The sequence below is a fragment of the Gambusia affinis genome, linkage group LG04 (genome assembly GCF_019740435.1).
Source record: "Gambusia affinis linkage group LG04, SWU_Gaff_1.0, whole genome shotgun sequence".
In the NCBI taxonomy this organism is placed as follows: Eukaryota; Metazoa; Chordata; class Actinopteri; order Cyprinodontiformes; family Poeciliidae; genus Gambusia; species Gambusia affinis.
This window is the reverse complement of record NC_057871.1, coordinates 3,170,807-3,189,838: the sequence shown is the minus strand read 5'-3', so window position 1 is coordinate 3,189,838 and position 19,032 is coordinate 3,170,807. Positions and strand designations below refer to the sequence as shown.

Here is a 19,032-nt window from a genome sequence, read left to right as displayed (position 1 = left end):
AAGGTGTACATGGGATAAAAAAATAAATAAATTAAATAAGTATATTTTAAATTCAAAAGACATTCTTGCTGCTACATTATTGCACAAATAAAGCACAATCTCAATATCAAAGATACTTCTTGTTTTTTAATAACTTGTTTTGGTCAAGTGTTTCAGGAAAAAAAATCTTTCCTTAGAAATGAGGACTGTGTTGACATTAGCTAGGGGGAGGTCTGAACTACTGCAACATGTTTAGCATTGAGATGCTATTTTAGGCTATAATAGCTTCGGTGATAGGCTAATTCCTTTTAGTACAACTTGAACGCAGTAACAGTTTTCTCAAGTGTCTCATTAAATCGTTTTTTTTGTTTGTTTGTTTGTTTGTTTGATTTTTATTCATTTATTTTATATATATTTTTTTATTTATTTTTTTTAAGCAGGAATTTACCCCCAGTAGGCCAAGAGAAGCGGCTTTATAGTCTTTATTGGGTGTACCACCAACACAATACAAAAGTTCAAGCTTTGGACTTTTCATAGAGAAAAAGAAGATGCAATTAATTGGGTTACATTTTTTTAATACGTTAAAATCAGTATAATTAATAAATCAAAATTATTGCTTTAATGTGTTCATCTGACAGATTATGACTTCTTCACGGGCATAAAAGGGCTCCATCGTCTCGTTGATTTTCTTCAAGACAACATTCAAACATCCTACATTTAAACGGGAATTTTTGTTTGTTTGTTTGTTTTAATAAAATGTAAATCTTGTCATAATCAATTTTAGTGAGAGACAACAAGATAATGCTCATGTATTCATTTTCTAGCTCTCGCAATTAAACAATTCCATACATAGACATTATCGGAAAAAAAAATATTACTATCCGGTTCATTTAAAAGATCCTGCACGCTGGCGCGGCTCAGTCAACAGAGTCCCTCCTGAGAGCCACGCCCACCAACTGACGCCGAACAACAACACAATGCACACCCCTCTCTGAGATGCTCCGTGGCTGCTTCCACGCACAAACTACCACTCTGTCAGCCTGTTGGAGCTGGACCCCGGACATCATGGAGGTTTTCATGCCTGTTTAAAGTCACAATCATCTGAAGCAGATGTGATGCGAGTTTAGCGCTGAGCTCGCCATTTATCCGTCCATCCATCAGCCGAACCATGGCTCCGTCCCTCCTCCGAGCCTGCCGCAGTCTGGCTGTGTGGACCTGGCTGCTGTCCTTCTGCTTCGTCCAGCTGCTCTGCCTGGACTTCACGGCCGCAGAGAAGGAGGAGTGGTACACGGCCTTCGTCAACATCACCTACCTGGACCCCGTTTCCTCCGAGGTCCGGACGGAGAAGACCGAGTGCGGCCGGTACGGAGAGCACTCGCCCAAGAGAGAAGCCAGAGGTCGGGTTCTGATCCCCGGCCTCCCGCAGGACAGACAGGGCTGCGACCCGAACGTCCGCTTTCCCCCGGTTTCCCAGAACACGGCTTGGGTGGCGCTGGTGGCTGAGGGAAACTGCACATTCAGGGAGAAAATCCGCAACGCCGCAAACAGCAACGCGTCTGCGGTTGTTATATACAACAGTGCCAACGACACCATCACGATGCCCCACTCAGGTAAGCGGAAACCGATCCGAATCGGACCAGAAACGCCGAGATTTTCACAGTTTGCTGTTGATGCGGTGATGTCAGAGAAGACGGATCTTCCTACAGGTGTCCGGCTGGTTAAGTGAGGCCTCAGAGGGCCTCTCACTAATCACTGCGTGAAAGTTAGAGGGTGATTAATAGATCCTGGAGCTGGGGCCTCTGAGGTCTCCTGAATCAGTGGCATCTAATATATTATGAATGAATGATCTGGCTGAAGAACCGAATCAATGACCCGGATCCCCAAGGACAAGTTTCCTCTTAGTTCAGATGCTGACTGGAGCTGCAGGAGTCAGGTTTCAGATGGTAAATCTCATTTCCATTCCAAGAAAAAGAGAACCAGAGTAAACTCAATTACAGAGTTAAAGTAATCATGTTATTTAAAAAAACAAAAAGAGGTCTAAAATCCACCCTGGTTCATAGTGAAAAAAATAATCATCTCTTAAATAGGCAGTATTATATAACTATGTTACATCAAATGTAACTTTAAAATTTGACTTGAAATTGCACCTCTGTCTCTTTAAGAAGATTCTGCTGTTTCTGACGTTTCACCTTCAGCATGTCATCACAACCTTTCTACATTAAGCTGTTTACTACGTTCTTATGGGTGTTGGACTGAGAAGTAGCTCATATAATGAACTCAGCAGGTGCTCAGTTTCACCAGGTGTTTGCTAATGGCTGCTGCCGCTAGTCTGAAGGTTCTGAGTAGGGAGTCTTGGGCAGGGGGTTACGTGAGGTGGAAGCATAATCTGGAGAGTCTAACACCAAACATTTTGCATCCCAAACTTTTGCCATGGGAGATGAAAATACTTCTCAGAATCAAAGCAAGACTCCAGATATGTTTTAGATTAACATTATAACTAAAAGGTTTATTTTACATAACACTGCCCCTTTAAATCTACTAACTGGTAGTACCATCCTTATCGTCAACAAGTTCAACTCCATAACCCTGAGTTGCTCTCTGTTGTTTTGTTGCTGTCAGAATCTGATTGGTTGACAGAACTCTCTCTCCTGTTGAATAGAAGTGTGTTTTCAGCCTGTTGCTACTTTTCATAAAGGTGTGGCCATCGTTAAGATTCAACAGAAACTTGGTGCTTTAAGAGTGTTTGAGCAAAGGATCTGTAGAGCTCTAACAGATGTTGGGAGGAAAACGCTTCAATAGCAATTTAATACGCATTAATACGCACCGTGAAAACAATCTTAGCGCTACCACAGAAGCTAACATCTACAGTCTTTCTTATTTCCGTTCCTACAACCAAACGGCACCAAAGAAAATAAATGCCGCTCCCAGATTGGCTGCTTTGCAAATATCATAATGTCAAGTAGCATTGAGCCAAAGTGTTTTAGCTTCTTAGTCTGCATTTTCTTTGAAAATTTTAGATATGCTCTGCGAGCAAACCTGCAAATACTGAAACACAAAACAGTAGGTGTTCCCTGCATAGAAATCTTTCTGACTTTTGTTAAGAATATGTTCAACAACCAGCTGCTTTTCATAGCAATTGTTCATATGGAACCTTAATATTTTCATAATTAAACAAAGTTCATTTGGGTCTCTATATGACACTGTAAAAAACATTAAATCAAACAATCATTTGGCAATTTATGCCATACAGTACAAAACATTATTTTAAATATGGTTAAGTATTCGTAAAATACTTTATATGAATTGGTGACTGCTATAAATAACCACATTTACACATTTTCCCTTTGAGCTCATATTTCTATCAAAAGAATCTGAAACCTTTTTCTCATTAGTTTTGTGTCTCTTTCAGATGGTTTCCTTATGATTTACTGTCAGTTTCTTTGAGGAGGACGATAAGATAAATCACACATCACTAAGCAGCTCTACAATTATTTCTGTTGACATAAAGCTCAAAGTTGATGGATAGATTATTGTATTTTACAGAGTTTGTCCTTTAAATTACTCTGTTGAGCTGCGGAGATGCATTAATTCCCACCAGCTCCATATGGCCATGGCCAATAAAACCATAAATGTGCATGTGGAGATGTTTAAAGTTACAAAGGTGAAACATTAATTTGCAAAACAATAAGTATTCAAACACTGACAGGGAGTCTTAATGCCCTGTCATAATTAGTTATTTTGTCTGTTTAGACAAAAACAAATGATGTTGAATCTGTGACTTCTGACCAGATGTAGATGTTCACCAGATTACAGCAGCGGTGTCCAAACTTTTCACCAAAGAATCAAGACAATTTTAAAAATAAATGACAAGCATAAAGTCAAATTACGAGAATAAAGTCATTTTACAACTTTATTCTCATAATGCTATGACTTCATTCTTATAATATAATCTCTTTATTGTTGTAATTTTATTGTTTGTTTTTTTTTTTTCTCAGGATGGCTCTAATACTCCGTCGTATCTTTGAAAGTCCTTGTGGGTCACAAAAATTTCTACTTAGGTCAATTCTAAGTTCTGCACAGAATATCAAGGGAGAGAAAAAAAGCAACAAAAAGCTTTAAGGATCATTAAAGTTTAATCGGAGCACAGTTACATCACACTCCCTCTGTTTAAAGTGTTGCATGAGAAGAAACAAATGTTACAGTTTTGTCTTTGAATTTAATCTTTGATCTCTCATCAGTAATCCGGCAGCAGTTTGTTGGTCAGATTCTTTGACCAAAAGCAAAAATGTTTTTCAGTCCTGATTTAAAGCAGCCAAAAGTTTCTGAACAGTTCAGGTTTTCAGGGATTTTGTTCCAAAGGTGTGGAACATAAAAAGCTAAAAGCTGTTATTTTGGCAATATATTTTTTAAGATAATAGCAGGCTGTTTTAGTAACAGATTTTACATGATTGCAAGTCCGAAACAACACACAGGTTCTTGTCTGTTCATTGAGTCTGACTGAGTGCTGATATTTAACCAAGCATTTCTGTTATGGGGTTTGTCTTATCGGCATTAATCCAGAGGAAATTCTGACCCATAAGCTGATGCACTGATTCACATGAGAGTAAAGCTGTGTCACAAACATGGATATGGTGAAAGATGATTTTGTCATGTAAGGTTGAATATATACATTTTTAAATAAAAGTGGCCCAGGGATAAACCTTTGAGGAGCCCAAAACTAGATTTTTGTTCACCTAGATTTATAATTATCAAGTGACACAAAGTAGTCACAGTTTGAAACAAAAGATTTGATTCAGTTAGGCACAGTACCACAAAATCCCACTGATGTTTCCATTCAATCAATCTATATGTAATATCCATATGGCTAAACAAAGTCACTTGTCTTGTTCATGTTAACAGCTTCAAGTTTCCAGTTCATGCCAGGAGCAACTCTTGGTGCTAAAGTTGTACCTCATATATTTGTTCTACCTCAGTAAAACATTTCAACTAAGTCTGCTTTAGTGTTTAATAAAAAAATTGCATTAGTGGGATTTTTACCAGAATACCACACAAGCAGCAACTGTGAACATTTTACTAGAGACTCGTTACATGAAGGAAATAATCAGTGTGACAGACAAAAGACACCAAAGTGCTGCAAATGTTGCTAATGTGTGGGATACAAAGCCTCAAATGCTTCAGGAAGCATGTTTTCTCTCTGCAGGATCATTATCTGTTTGAACCCAAGTTTTGGTTGGTTATGAGGCGCCATTTATGGGGAGTGACAAATGGATGAAAAACCGCAGGGAGCCTCCCTGACTGTCTGATTCTCTGTCACAAAACAGGCAACAGAGGGAGTGTGATGTAACTGTGCTCCGATTGCTAAACAGTTCTTGGAATCATTATCTGAGTTACAGAAGAGGGAGTAGATCTTCGGTCGTCACTCAGGATGTTTCTCTCTTGGCATCTTCCTATGACACATCCAGCATTGCTCCACAGATATTTAAATCTAATCTCTCAGTTTGAGGAAGTCATTGTAGTTGTAGTTCAAGGTGTTTCATTAAATTAAATCAGTAAATTAAAAAATTCATTTTGGAGCAATGCCCTACGGTTTACTGAGACTAAAATGATCATCAGAACATTTGGAGGAAAAAAATGAAGGTTTGCAAGCCTGAGAAAACCATCCGCTCTTTGAAGTTCACAAAAACATGGCATCATGTTGGAAGAACATAATGTTGAAATATTGTAGAAACTTCTCATGATCTCCTTCAGGAAACTAATGCTTTGCTCTCAAATGGACAATAAGCATTCCACCAAAGTAGCTGCAACACAGTCAATGAGGTCCATGTTTTAGAGTCAACCAAATATTAAGGAAATGTATGTAAATTTCAGAATTTTAAGAATGTTTAAATAATACACTCTCTGACTTCTACCATCAATGGTTCTGAATTGAATCAGTTCCACTGAAAACATTTAGTTCATTTTATATCAATAAATCCTAACTGTATTTCATAACTCTAAAATTTTTGTACATTTGTTTTGGTGCAAAGATGGATAGAAGCACAACTGTGATAGAAAATCCTACTTGTGCATTAATCAACAGATGGTTGCTGGCAGGAAGCCTTTAAGAGAGGATTTGGTTGAGCTTCTTCATCTAAGCTCCCAGCAATCAGCCCAAGATTTCTCTCAGTGCTTTGGCTGAGTCTTAAAACGTAACATTCATTTACATTCAGTCGGAACTCCTTCCAGGAGAAATTAACATTTTTGCTAATACTGTGAAGTCTTGTTCAACTTTGCTCTTTGTTGTGCTTCATGTGTTGCACAGATACAGGCGACATTGTGGCTATTATGATCCCTGAACCTAAAGGTCGGGAGATTGTGAATTTGCTGGAGCAGCGCTTTGTGGTGGTGATGCACATCAGTGTGGGAACCCGCAACCTGCAGAAATATGTGAGCAGAACGTCTGTGGTGTTTGTCTCCATCTCCTTCATCGTCCTCATGATCATCTCACTCGCCTGGCTCGTGTTCTACTACATCCAGAGGTTCCGCTACGCTAACGCACGAGACCGCAACCAGGTACGACCGACCGCGACCATTCGGTATTTAGATATTATCTCAATTTTTGTAAGAGATTCATTTATGCAAGTAAAATTTAGGAGAAAATGGTCTGAATCTCACCGTTTTCAATAAGCATTTGGTGTCTTTCAGTTGCACCCAAACCAAACTGTCTGTGGGTTTCTGTCAGTAAGTGATTTGGAGAAAATATTTTAAGTAGCTTAAATGTAGTTCAAACCTTTCAGGACTTTTTTTCTTTTTTTGATTCTCAATTGATTTTTGAAGCTTATATTTGGAAAATGTCTTCAACAGTCATGACAGTTACATTCACTCTAAAATTTCTAAAAGGATGCAAACATTTTCAGAATGTTTAAAAGCTTATATACATAAAAGATAACAGGAAGGCTAAATGCATTTAGCCTTCCTGTTATCTGCTGCATAACAGGCAAAACCCAAAATGGAGATAAAACCCATTAAAATCTGTTAATGTCTGCTGCAAATCTTCTAACTTAAGCAAATCAGTGAGATGCTAGTTTTCTTTGCTGCTTAATTTGTTTCTGGTGACTTTTCAAGCATATTTGCCACAGGAAGATTTCAGTGTGTGTGTTTCTGTGTGTGTTTTCCGCCTGCAGAGGCGTTTGGGAGATGCTGCTAAAAAGGCCATCAGTAAGCTTCAAGTGCGCACTTTAAAGAAAGGAGACAAGGTAAAGCAGATTCTGCACACTTTGTAATTAAAATAAAAAAACAACAAAAAGCGAATGATTTAAAACATATAGCAGTCTGTCCTGGTTTTGTTTTGATTGTAATGTTTATTGATTGTGAAATTTTGTAAGGCAGACAAATTACCAGCAATTAAAATGTGAAGTTGAAACTTTTTTCATTCAAACTGTTCTATGTGCGGTTTACAGAGTAAACCTCAACTTAAGTAGGAACAAGTTTTGAAATTGTTTATCTTGGTCTCTTTTTTTTCACTTAAAATATCACCAGATCATGGCATTTTAGCCAGAGTGTGCTTACTGTTTACTGAATTTTCCTAAATTGTTTCAAGAAAAATTCCAGTGTTTTTCTTGAAAACACTGGAATTTAGCCTCTTGGTGTCTTGTTTGTATTTAAGGAAATTGAGCCAGACTTTGACAACTGTGCAGTTTGCATTGAATGCTACAAACCTAATGATGTTGTGAGGATATTACCCTGCAGGTGAGGTTTCTATTCACCTAATGTCTTAACATCGATTTGATCACACACACCAGAGCCACCAGTCTCTAGACGTCCCACTGTTCACCATGTTTACGATTTGTATGTATCATCTCGTCTGGTCAGACACGTCTTTCATAAACACTGTGTAGATCCGTGGCTGCAAGACCACAGAACGTGTCCGATGTGCAAAATAAACATCCTGAAAGCTCTGGGAATTCCTGTAAGCTACATTTTTGGTTTATTTATTTACTGCATCATCAAACTAATGTTATTTCTTATTTAAAGGCTGGTAAGATGCTAAACACGTTTAATCTGTTCCAGTTCAGTGCCGACTGCACCAACGAGACTCCCCCAGATTACGAGACAAGTGTCGGGGGTCCTCCGACCAATCCCATCAGCGCTGCCAGTGAAATCACAGTCAACGAGAGTTCAGTGGTGCTGGATCCTGTGGGAAGGGTGATAGATCTGCATCAACTCCATCATTACCAAGAAACGACGTCGCAGGCAGGACAGAGCCACATTATTGCAAGCTGTACGTCCACAGGTTACACATGCTACATCGCATTACCAACATGTCAGTGTGGAAAGGTTTTAGCCTGAAATATGGACCTGAACTCATTGTGATTGGCTGTATAACTGAAAACATAAGGGATGTAAAAATTAAAATAAAAATTTGCTCCCAAGTGGCTAAAAAGGTTTATTGCAAGCTGTGCAGAAGACTTGCTTCTTGAATATATAGTTTTAGCTAAGCTACAGCTAACACAGAAGTATTAGGCAGATTAGACTTATTAAACTTAATTACTACTAATCACAACAACTATCTGATACCATAACATTTGTTAATTTACAGACAAAGATACTCCAAGACTTAAAAATCATAACATGCTGTGAATGACCATGCTTAATATAGGACGCCATAAAATCTATCTCAAATCCCACCACAAGGGGGTAGTAAATCAACAGAATACAAACCCAGACTTTTCTAAGTTATTTTAAAGTTCAGTTAGTCGTATTTCAAGTGTGCACTAGAAATTAGACCACACATACTTTGTAAGATTTTGTTTTGCGATGTTGACTCACCTTTGTTTGACCCTCCAGGTGAGAACCAGCCTCCGATGAGCAGCGATTCAGACACGTCTGCTATCCTGAGTGTTGATGCCAGCGTGTCAGAAGCAGACTTTCCTTTGGAGCAGGAGCGCGATGACGCAAAGTCCAGGGACAATACATGTTGAGGAGATATTTTTCAGAAAAGATGCACAAAAGCTAAACATGAGGGATTGAGAGATTATTCACGTCTGGTCGTAAAGAAGATCCAAAAACACTCGGTTCTGTTTCACTGACTATAAACAGATTTGTCATGTTGCTTGTTGTGCTTCATGGAGACCAGACCTTGAGGAATATCTCTCACATTGTAAAACCTCAGAGCGGTTTCACAAACTTCAAAGAAACTGTGACGATGATGATGGAGACTGGACACAACATGGGCTCCATAATGCATGTGTGCAGCTTCAGTCAGCATGACATCACTGCCAAAAACGTACAGTGCACACTTAGCACTGTGCAAAAGTGTTGAGTCGTCCCTCCTGATTTCCTTCCAGCTCTATGATCTGGATCTGCAGTTCTCCAGAGTTTCTGACTTCTCTTTTCTCTTTGATTGAATTTTTTCTATTCCTTAATGACATACCGTTCACATACTGTTCATGTGCTGTAGATGTGTTTTATTTGCCTTTTTTCCCCTCATTTCTGAGCACATAAAATATTTAGTAAGACCTTTAGAAACTCTGAAGAAAAACTGATCTGAACCACATTTAAAGGCTGCAAGAACTGGAAAGAACGAAATCAGCAGTGACTGAAGGCTTTTGCACAGTTCTGTAGCTCATATACCAGCAGTTTTCAGTCCAAAACAGCTGCTATTAATTCCCTCACCAAATTTGTTAATACATCACCTGAAAACTTGACAATTTCTTAAAAGGTTCCAAACAAAAAGTTAGAAAATTCAAGCACACGTTCTTCTGATTTTATAAAAGTAAATGTTTTTCTTTTTTTAACTTTCTGTAAATGCCTCTTTAACCAAGCACAACCAGATCTTTGTGTCAGCCTTTAGATTTTTGAAGTGATGTCCTGGTTGCCCTTCTGAAACTGCTGCTGATTATTCCATAACCAGAAGTTAATAATCCCACAGAGTCGTGACAGCTAGCAGATCAACATCACTGTTTAATTGTTGCTGCGTTTTTGCATTGTTTACGTTTTTAAATGAAAGCACAGGTTTATGGGGCAGGTAGAGCTCAAAATGTCCCTGTTTCCAGCACTTCAACAACAACAAAAGGGACCTATAATAATCATCAAAATATCTTCAGAGTCGTTGTAGACGGGGATGCTGTGGGCAAGAAGTTCTCTGATAGCTGTCAGTTTTCCAACAAATCCGTAACGGCCTCTGACTGAAGACTGTTGATGTATGACAGTCTTATGACTGACATGATACACTAATAACTCAATATCTGGGCAACTGAGACGATTCTCCACAGAAATGTCCTGGATGACATCATCCGTTATTAAGTACTGCTAATCCACCTCACTTGCTTTTACTCTTTAAATCTGAAATTTCTGGTTGTTAAAAAGTACTGGTCCTAAATCTTTCTCTGCAGTAAAAACTTTTTACATTTTACCTTGGAGGATCAAGCAACACAAAGGCACACTCTGCTGCTTTTAGAGACACAAATTCCTCTCAGAAACTGAAAGAGACCAAAAACATATCTGAAAGAGGATATTTTTTAGGTTTTATTTGTTTCAGCAGATCTAAACTGTGTGACAGTATAATTATGCCAGCTCCAATTTTATAATTATTTACTTTACAATATAAAAAACTAGGTTCAAGTTAGATTTTAGTTAGACATTTTGTTTAATTTAATGTTTCGGCTCTCCAAGCCAGCAGTTTGGAGAGCCGAAAGGTTCCAAACAAAAAGTTAGAAAATTCAAGCACACGTTCTTCTGATTTTATAAAAGTAAATGTTTTTCTTTTTTTAACTTTCTGTAAATGCCTCTTTAACCAAGCACAACCAGATCTTTGTGTCAGCCTTTAGACACAAAGATAAAGGCTGATAAGTTTGATCCATGAAGAATATGGATCAAACTCCATATTCTTCATGGAGTTTGATCAGAAGTTCTTGTTTCTAGCAGCTCAGACTTTTTTCTTTGTTTCTGCAGAGTCTTGCAGGTTCTGTTGTAACAGCTGTTTGGGTCCATAGGTTCATGTTATTTCACGTTTCCCTGTTTCAGAAACCTTTGCCCCCATTGAAAAAACCCTTGTTGTTTCTAGAGGAGATTTACTTTTGGCTTTTTAACAGCTGATAATTCAGGAATCGAAATGTTCTGCTTGGAAAACTTTTCTAACTTTCTGCCTGAGAAACTGAAAATCTTTCTTTTATTGGTACACCAGCACATGTACATGTAGCAGACAGTTTCATGATCAAAAGAGATCATAAATGTCTGAGTATCAGCTAAACTAAAACGTTTTGTTTCATAAACCAGCCAAATATGCCAAGTTTCTCACTAAAATCCTTTTCCTTATCCTTTAAGGGAATGTGTACCAGCTATCCTAGTGAATGAATCAATGCTTTTGTGTTTTTTAAAGAAACAAGTTCATGAGCTAAGTTTGGTGAAAATAATTTATGTTATTAGATTTTCTCAAACTGCAAACGTGGAACAAACGACCAGAAGAGTGATGGTGTGTCATCTGTAAGAGGAAGAACTTTACGTATCAGCTTGATTGGTATAAATCATTTAACCTGTTGCTACCACCCTCCACATTTATTCTCATTCTTGGAAACATTGTGGTTTGTGCAGTTCCAGTTAAACTAATCTTTTCCGTTACTGTTTAGGCAATGAGTGTAGACAAGCTTAGGCAAGCCATTTCCAGATGGACAAGGTTTACGTCACTTAAACTGCATGATCTGATCACTTTGTAATATTTAAGATTGGTTATTTCCTCACTAAATAAATTATCTTAAATTAAGGGTTGGATACTTATGAAAGTGGAATAAACTTACTGCAAGTAGATATTAATTTAGCTTAAGCCTTTCTTCTACTGAGGGAGGGTAAAGTGTGATTAATGCTGAGTAGCAACAATAAAACCTCAAAATGCAAAGGTCAAACTCTATAGAAAAGTTTCAGGTCAGGGGTCGGCACCTTTAAAATTCAACAAATGATTTTTGCACTTTTTCCTCCTTTATACAATTTATTTTGAGCTGCAAAACTACAAGAACTTTCAAAAATGATAAGAAAGGTTCTGTAATCTTTTTATGAGTTTTCAAATGAAAATAAGATCCATGAAAGCATTTTTGTTTTTGAATTTTATATTTTAATAGAAGTTAAAAAAGGTTTTTGTAATCTTAGGGATATTAAAATATCATTACTGCAGTTTGGTTCTTAAATGGGCAGTAATTTGTAAAATTGACTTTTTTGAGCTTTACATTATGTTATAATGTTATTTCCTCATCAAAAACAAACCTGGAGTGCTGCCTTGATTTTTTTCATGCATGTTTAAGAAATCCTATAATCTCCATGGCAACCATTCAGCTTGGTGGACTTAGCTTTTCCACCTAGAGGGTGCAGTTTCCAAACTTTCAAGCTTTAATCTCATAGAGCAGCCCTCCCCACTCAGCTCCTTCAGACTAGCCAGCAGCAATTAGCAAACACCTGAGCATTTGATGAGTCAATTTTACAAGATACTTCTCAGAGCAACGCTGGTAAATATGTTGCTAAAGGTTAATAGAGGAGCCATGTTGTGATGACTTCCTGAAGGCAGAGAGCAGGAGTTTTTAAAGAGACAGGGATCCAATTTCAATTTATAAAGTCTAATTTCCTTTAAGTCATATTAAATATGTATAGCATTTTTATAACAACTAAAGGTAACAGTTACTTAATTGTGCAACAAAATGGCATTATGTCCATAAAAATTCATAATACTGCCCCTTTAAATTACATAAAAACAGAGTAACTGCTGAAACAAGTGTTTTTATGCATATTTATTAATTCCACATTCATGTAAATGTGGGGGTGCTAACAGCAGCAATTCGATCATTGCAGTAAAAGATTCAAAGAGGCTCATTTAAGTCCAGCAAAACTAGATTTGCTGAGCAGAAAATGGCGTCTGTTACTGTTTACAGGGTTTTGACCGACTGTCAGGCATCCTGGGAACAGCCTGACAACAATTAAACTGTTTGTCTACAGATTTGCGTGATTAACTGTTAACATAAAGGAATGTATAGATATTAATTTAAAAAAAAAAACAACAAAAAAAACTCTCCAAATACTAGAAGCTATTTACATTTGTCATTTCAAGGAATTGTTAGAAAATGATTTTAAAATTTTGCTTCATTTGTAGATCTGTAAACTTCAGCCTTAAATCATTGTTTTATTTAGATCACAGGCAGCCATTCTTGGTTGGATATTTTGTTAAAACTTTCTGTACACTGTTTTTTTTATGTGGTTTGTATGGCACACTGCCCAGGGCAGCACATAATTGGGGACACCTAAGCACTTGACTTTTGTTTTTGTTTGTTTGTTTTCTGCCAGTTGTGCCCCAAACAGGTTTCATTTTGCTTCCACACATGTCCCTTCAATACAAGGTAATCATTGTAGGAAAATACATCTCAAACATTTGCAGCCTGTGTTTTTTCCACTGTCTTTTTAATGAATTGTGGCTGTATTTGATCATCTATGGCTCATAAATGGAATTTATGAAACCTTTATTCTGTTTGTTAAATTACAAATGGAGCAAAGGACATTTTAATCTTAAACTGTTGTCGGGATGGAGAAAAAGGGGGTCCGCCCAGGGCAACGTTAAACGATGAGCCGCCACTGTCCTTATGGATGTATTTACTCTCAGTCGTGTTGCACTTTAACCATTCTGATGGTGGGAAAAACTTAACTTAAACTATAAAAGCACATGTGGTAGCTACAAGGGGTATATTGCTCAACGTGAGTGATTTGATGCACATGAAAATATTCTAAGATTTTCTCTGTGTTGTGTGGTGCAGGATATAAGACCAAACATAAGTAACTCAGTTTTGCAGTGTAACGACATGGTGTTGGTTTCTTGTGCCCCACTCGATGCATGTGTTTGAATGCATTTTGAAATAAATCCTAATCTGTTTTATTTTATTTGGATTTTTCTCTGTTTTCCTTTTTGAAAGTCCTGCCTGATCCAAATAATAAACTCATCGCTCTCATCAGGCGTTTTCCCCCAGGCTTTGAAAACAGCAGTAATCAAACCACTGATAAAAAAGAACAACCTAGACAAATCACTACAGCAGAATTACAGGCCGACCTCTGACCTCCCATTCATCAGCAAAGTTATTGAAAAAGTTGTGTGCAAACAGTTAAATAGCTTCCTAACGATAACCAACCACTTTGACTCCTTCCAGTCTGGTTTCCGGTCTCACCACAGCACAGAAACTGCCCTCGTAAAAGTGTTCAATGACATCCATATAAATACGGACTGTGGGAGAACCACAGTGCTGGTTCTGTTGGACCTCAGTGCAGCTTTTGACACTGTTGACCATGAAATATTACTGAATCGACTGGAGAGTTGGGTCGGACTCTCCGGTCCAGTGCTTAACTGGTTTGAATCGTACATAAAGAACAGGGATTTCTTTGTTTCAATTGGAAACTTCTCATCAAGGAGGTCAAAGGTCACATGTGGGGTACCCCAAGGTTCAATCCTAGGACCTTCTTATTCAATATCTATATGCTCCCACTAGCTCAGGTTATAACAGGAAATAATATTAGCGACCATAACTATACAGATGACACACAGCTCTACATTATGATGTCACCAGGTGACTCAGAACCCATCCAATCACTGAACAGATGCTTAGAACAGATAAATGTGTGGATGTGCCAAAACGTCCTCCAGCTGAACAAAAACAAAACTGAAGTTATTATCTTTGGACCTAAAGAGGAATGATCTAGAGTTATAGATCTAGAGTTATAGATCTAGAGTCAGTGCACAGCTTCAGTTATTACAACTGAAAACCAGTGATCAGGCCAGAAACCTGGGAGTAGTGATGGACTCTGACCTGAACCTTCAGAGCCACGTAAAGACAGTCACAAAGACGGCCTTCTATAACCTGAAGAACATTTCCAGGATTAAAGGACTAATGTCTCAGCCAGATCTAGAGAAACTCATCCATGCGTTTATCTTCAGTCGTATTGATTATTGTAACAGCGTCTTCAAGGTCTGTCCAACAAATCAATCAAACAGCTGCAGCTGATCCAGAATGCTGCTGCTGGAGTTCTGACTAAAACCAGGAAGATAGAGCACATAACACCAGTTTTAAAGTCTCTCCACTGGCTCCCTGTAGCTCAAAGAATAGACTTTAAAATACTGTTGTTAGTTTATAAATCACTGAATGGTTTAGCACCACAATACATTAAAGATTTGCTGCTGTTGTATCAACCTTCCAGACCTGTGAGGTCTGGAAGGTTACTTCTCCTCGTTTGGTTCTGGTTCTGGGGATGCAGAGCAGACCAGAACCAGAACCAAACGAGGAGAAGTAGCATTCAGCATCTATGCGGCACAAATCTGGAGCAAACTTTCAGAAAACTGTAAAACAGCTGAAACACTGACTTCCTTTAAATCTAAACTAAAAACCACTTGTTTAGAGTTGTATTTGAAACGTAATCAATAACAAAATTTTTGACGGAATCTGACTTGATGTGTTTTGATTGTTGATTCTATGTTGCATCACTTTGTGTTTCTGTGTTTGATTTGATGTAAAGCACTTTGAAATGCCTTGCTGCTGAAATGTGCTATACAAATAAAGTTTGATTGATTGATTTTGGAAAGATTTACAGAGAAGAAGATTACACTCAACAGTTTTGTTCAAATAGCAGTCCAACATCACTAAATAGGTCAAGCACTATTTTTGGCAGAAATTATACATCTGCATGTGAAACTGATTATTACAAGGACTAATACACAATAGTAGAACATATTACATGATGGTTATAGAGTAATCCTCATTGAAACTAGGATAAAAACATTTTTTTAGTTCCAGACAGACGTTGTAGCAAAAAACTTTGGTTCAAAAAGTTGTTTGAAGAGGAAAGGAGGTAGAGAAAACAAATGGGGAGAGGAACTGGGCTGTTAAACTCATTTTCTAATAAACTGTTAAAATATCAATAAATAGTTAAATAATCCTGACAATCTTTTCACATTGATGTAATTTGGCAGAATACAGTTAAAATGTCAGATTTAATTGATAAAGCAAAATTTAAACACACAACTGTTATTTTGAAGGTTCTGTTTATATGAGGGCCAAATAAAATATTATAGCCTTTAGTTTGATACATGATGTAGGCCAACACCAAGAGTGACAGATAAATTATATAAACTACAAAAGTATAAATAATCTCATGTCTTAGTTGGTTGAGGTTCTGAATCAAGCCATATTCAATAGTTCTTTCATCCTAAAGAGGGCGCTAAAGAGTATATAGTAAAGTTTGCTTTGCTGATTAGCTCAAGTTAGAGTGAGATGCCCTTTCAAATGACCTATCAGAGAATCTTTTGATTTATTCACTGGAATATAAAAGGTCATTTCCAGGGAATTTACTCTAAAATCCAGCAGATCAAATTCCCTTTGAAAGAGAGGGGGGATTTTTAACAGTTTTGCTTTCTTTCAATAGCAAAATGATTCTATTAAAGCTTTCCGTGTAAATATGGTATCAATAAATGTCCTTTGTTTCTTTGGAAATGAAAATAAGAAAATAAAGCAAAGAGGTGTTAGTGTCATGGGTTGGGAATCAGGCCATCTAAAAGCCGCCATATTTATACTGCTGATCAGGAGACCTACGGAAAAATATAATTGTCCTTACAACATGGGAAAATGTATTGTTAGAAGTGCAATTATCTGCCAGTGGAACTGGTAGTTTTTCATTAATGTTAAGGCATTATTGACTTAAAACAAGCTCCTATATCTTGTGGAAAAGTTACTTGTGAGTAAGTTTTGTTTTATTTCAAGTATACAAAAATATTTGCACTAAAAACTGGACCAAAAATACTTGGTAAGGTTTTGTGTTTTTGCATCCTCAGATGTTCCTGTAGGGTAACATAATCCAGGTTGATCTTTTTCAAGATTTATTTTTAATGTGGTATTTATATCCCTACTGACTAAATGTGCTCAAATTAAAAGATGAATCTTCCAGACCAGATTATACTCCCAGAATAAAAAAATCGATTTCATTTAATTATTTAAACACAGTTTTTACCATGAATAGCAACAGAAACAAAAGTGTGGAGGGAACTAAATGCAGCCGCTTCATGTTCAGTTTTCTTTTCACCAAGGTAAAAACAATAAATACAGGTTTGAATCAGCAATTCTTTTAAACTCTGTGGATTCCTGAACCAAAAAGCAAAACAAACAGGAATGGATTTCCTTCCTGTGTTTTAAAAGAAGAAGTGAGCCAGTGTTTGCAAAGAATGGGGATGTGAGTTAGGAACCAAGTAGTGGAACTAATAGTCCTGACAGTAAACGGTGAATGCTGTCATCCTTTTCTTATGGGTATAATATGTTTATCTTGATGTTGCAGTAAATATAGGTAAATCCCCCGATATTCACTGACAGTCCCTCTGAAGGGCTTTTGTTAGCTCAATAAAAGATTCATTTTGAAAATTTAAATGTGGTCAAGTTGTTGTTGGTATCAAAAGGTCAGGAGCTGATATTATTGTCATTCCCACCAGCCTGCAGTTCAAACCTCTCTTATATAAACACACAGAGGGGGGAAACCAAAGCAGAGGTACAGTGTGGAGAATTACTCATTTCTTCCTCTGCCTCAGCAGACCCATCGTCTGTAACCCTGTCAGCCCTGACAGTCTGTGGCGTGGAGACTCGGAGTGGTTCATTGAAGGGGAAAGTTTGTAAACAACCACCTGAAGCCAGAGCTGAGTCAACCGACGAGTGAGCAGCTGCTCCCCCATCTTTCTGTATCCTGTTTTTGAGGCCACACAGAACAGGAAGCAAAGCAGGCCGTGTGCATGTTGGGCGCTCAACGGTCTTCGCTCCCAAACCCTGACTTTATTCGTCTGCTCAAGCTGAACTTTTGTAGAGGCATATGTGATTCTGGGGCACACAGTGGTTGGTGGTTAGTAGTGTCACCTCAAAGTGAGGTCTCTGGTGAAAATCTCTGCAGTCTTCTCCTCAAACCTGAACTCTGAGCTTCAGGGCATCCAGAATTTAGATTTAGCTGCCTTGCAAAAGGAACTTTTTCACATTTCTTCATTTTTTTTCAACCACAAATTCAGGATTTTATATTAAAGTGGAAGTGCTGTTTTGTATATTCATCCTCCCTCAGTCCCAAATCCAAATTATATGCATCTGCACTCTGAAAAAAAATGAATTTCTGTCTCATTTCTAGTGCAAGTATTTTAATACACTTTAAATAAGACAAAACAAACTTACAAATAACTTTTCAGCAACACATAGGATCTTGGTTAAGTCAATAATTCCTTACTATTGATAAAAAGTGATAGTTTGTCGGGCAGATTTTTTCCACTTAAAACATGGTTAAAATATCTTTTTTGACCAAAATTAGGGATAGAAAGTAGGACTTTGTTTAAAAAATAGGAATTAAGGATGTCTTAGTGAAATAATTATTTGTTAGATTTGTCTTATTTCTAGTTTTGAGATATTTGCAGTAGAAATGACATTATAAAATACTTGTTTTTGCAGTGTGGCACCAACCAATGCACATAACAAATATATTTTGTTGAGTAATTAAAACAAGTTATGCATAATCTAATCAAACCCAAACCGTCAAATGACATTTCACAAAAAAAGTGTGTGTTTTCACCAACAAAGCAACCTCTAACAATCAGAAACACAATGACGCAAATTTCTCGCAAAAGGTTCGTTTCCTGACATAAATCTACACACACACTTTTAGTTAAAACAAGAGGTTTTCTTGTGACTGGCAAAATGAGCGTGCAATTCCGGAAAATGCATTTTCTCATGCATGTTACCACAGTTACAGAGGTAGTCTTTCTGCTTGGCCTGCAGGGAGTTGATGAATATGTAACTTGGAACAGTGAAATGTCAATTGACGCTCAGAAACATCATGAGAGTCGGCTATCAGTGTGACCTCCGGTTGTTTTTGCCTCACTAAAAGAACAAACAAATTACATTTTGTTCCTTCATACATACGAGTTAAAGGAACACACCAAAACTAAACTGCTTAAGTTTTAAGGGGACGCAATCGGCTCACACTCCTCTGCCTCTTGCGCGCTGACGACATGCGATTGCTGTATGGAAAGTCGTTTGAGCATTT

The 19,032-nt window shown here is 37.5% G+C and overlaps 1 protein-coding gene across 2 annotated transcripts; it reads left to right on the top strand.

Moving 5' to 3' along the window:
* The first annotated feature begins 527 nt into the window (after positions 1–527).
* On the top strand, positions 528–13,462 carry rnf150a (ring finger protein 150a). 2 transcript variants are annotated; one of them, XR_006370330.1, is made up of 8 exons: positions 528–1,589; positions 6,281–6,531; positions 7,143–7,214; positions 7,625–7,707; positions 7,831–7,927; positions 8,029–8,239; positions 8,806–9,679; positions 10,656–13,462. XR_006370330.1 is itself a non-coding variant. In XM_044113416.1 (7 exons), the coding sequence occupies exons 1-7, from the start codon at positions 1,148–1,150 to the stop codon at positions 8,937–8,939; spliced, it is 1,290 nt and encodes a 429-aa protein (XP_043969351.1). In that variant the 5' UTR covers positions 528–1,147; the 3' UTR covers positions 8,940–13,462. The 2 variants fall into 2 exon arrangements, 1 of the variants encoding a protein (XP_043969351.1); XM_044113416.1 differs by having other exon boundaries at positions 8,806–13,462.
* Positions 13,463–19,032: the final 5,570 nt, after the last annotated feature.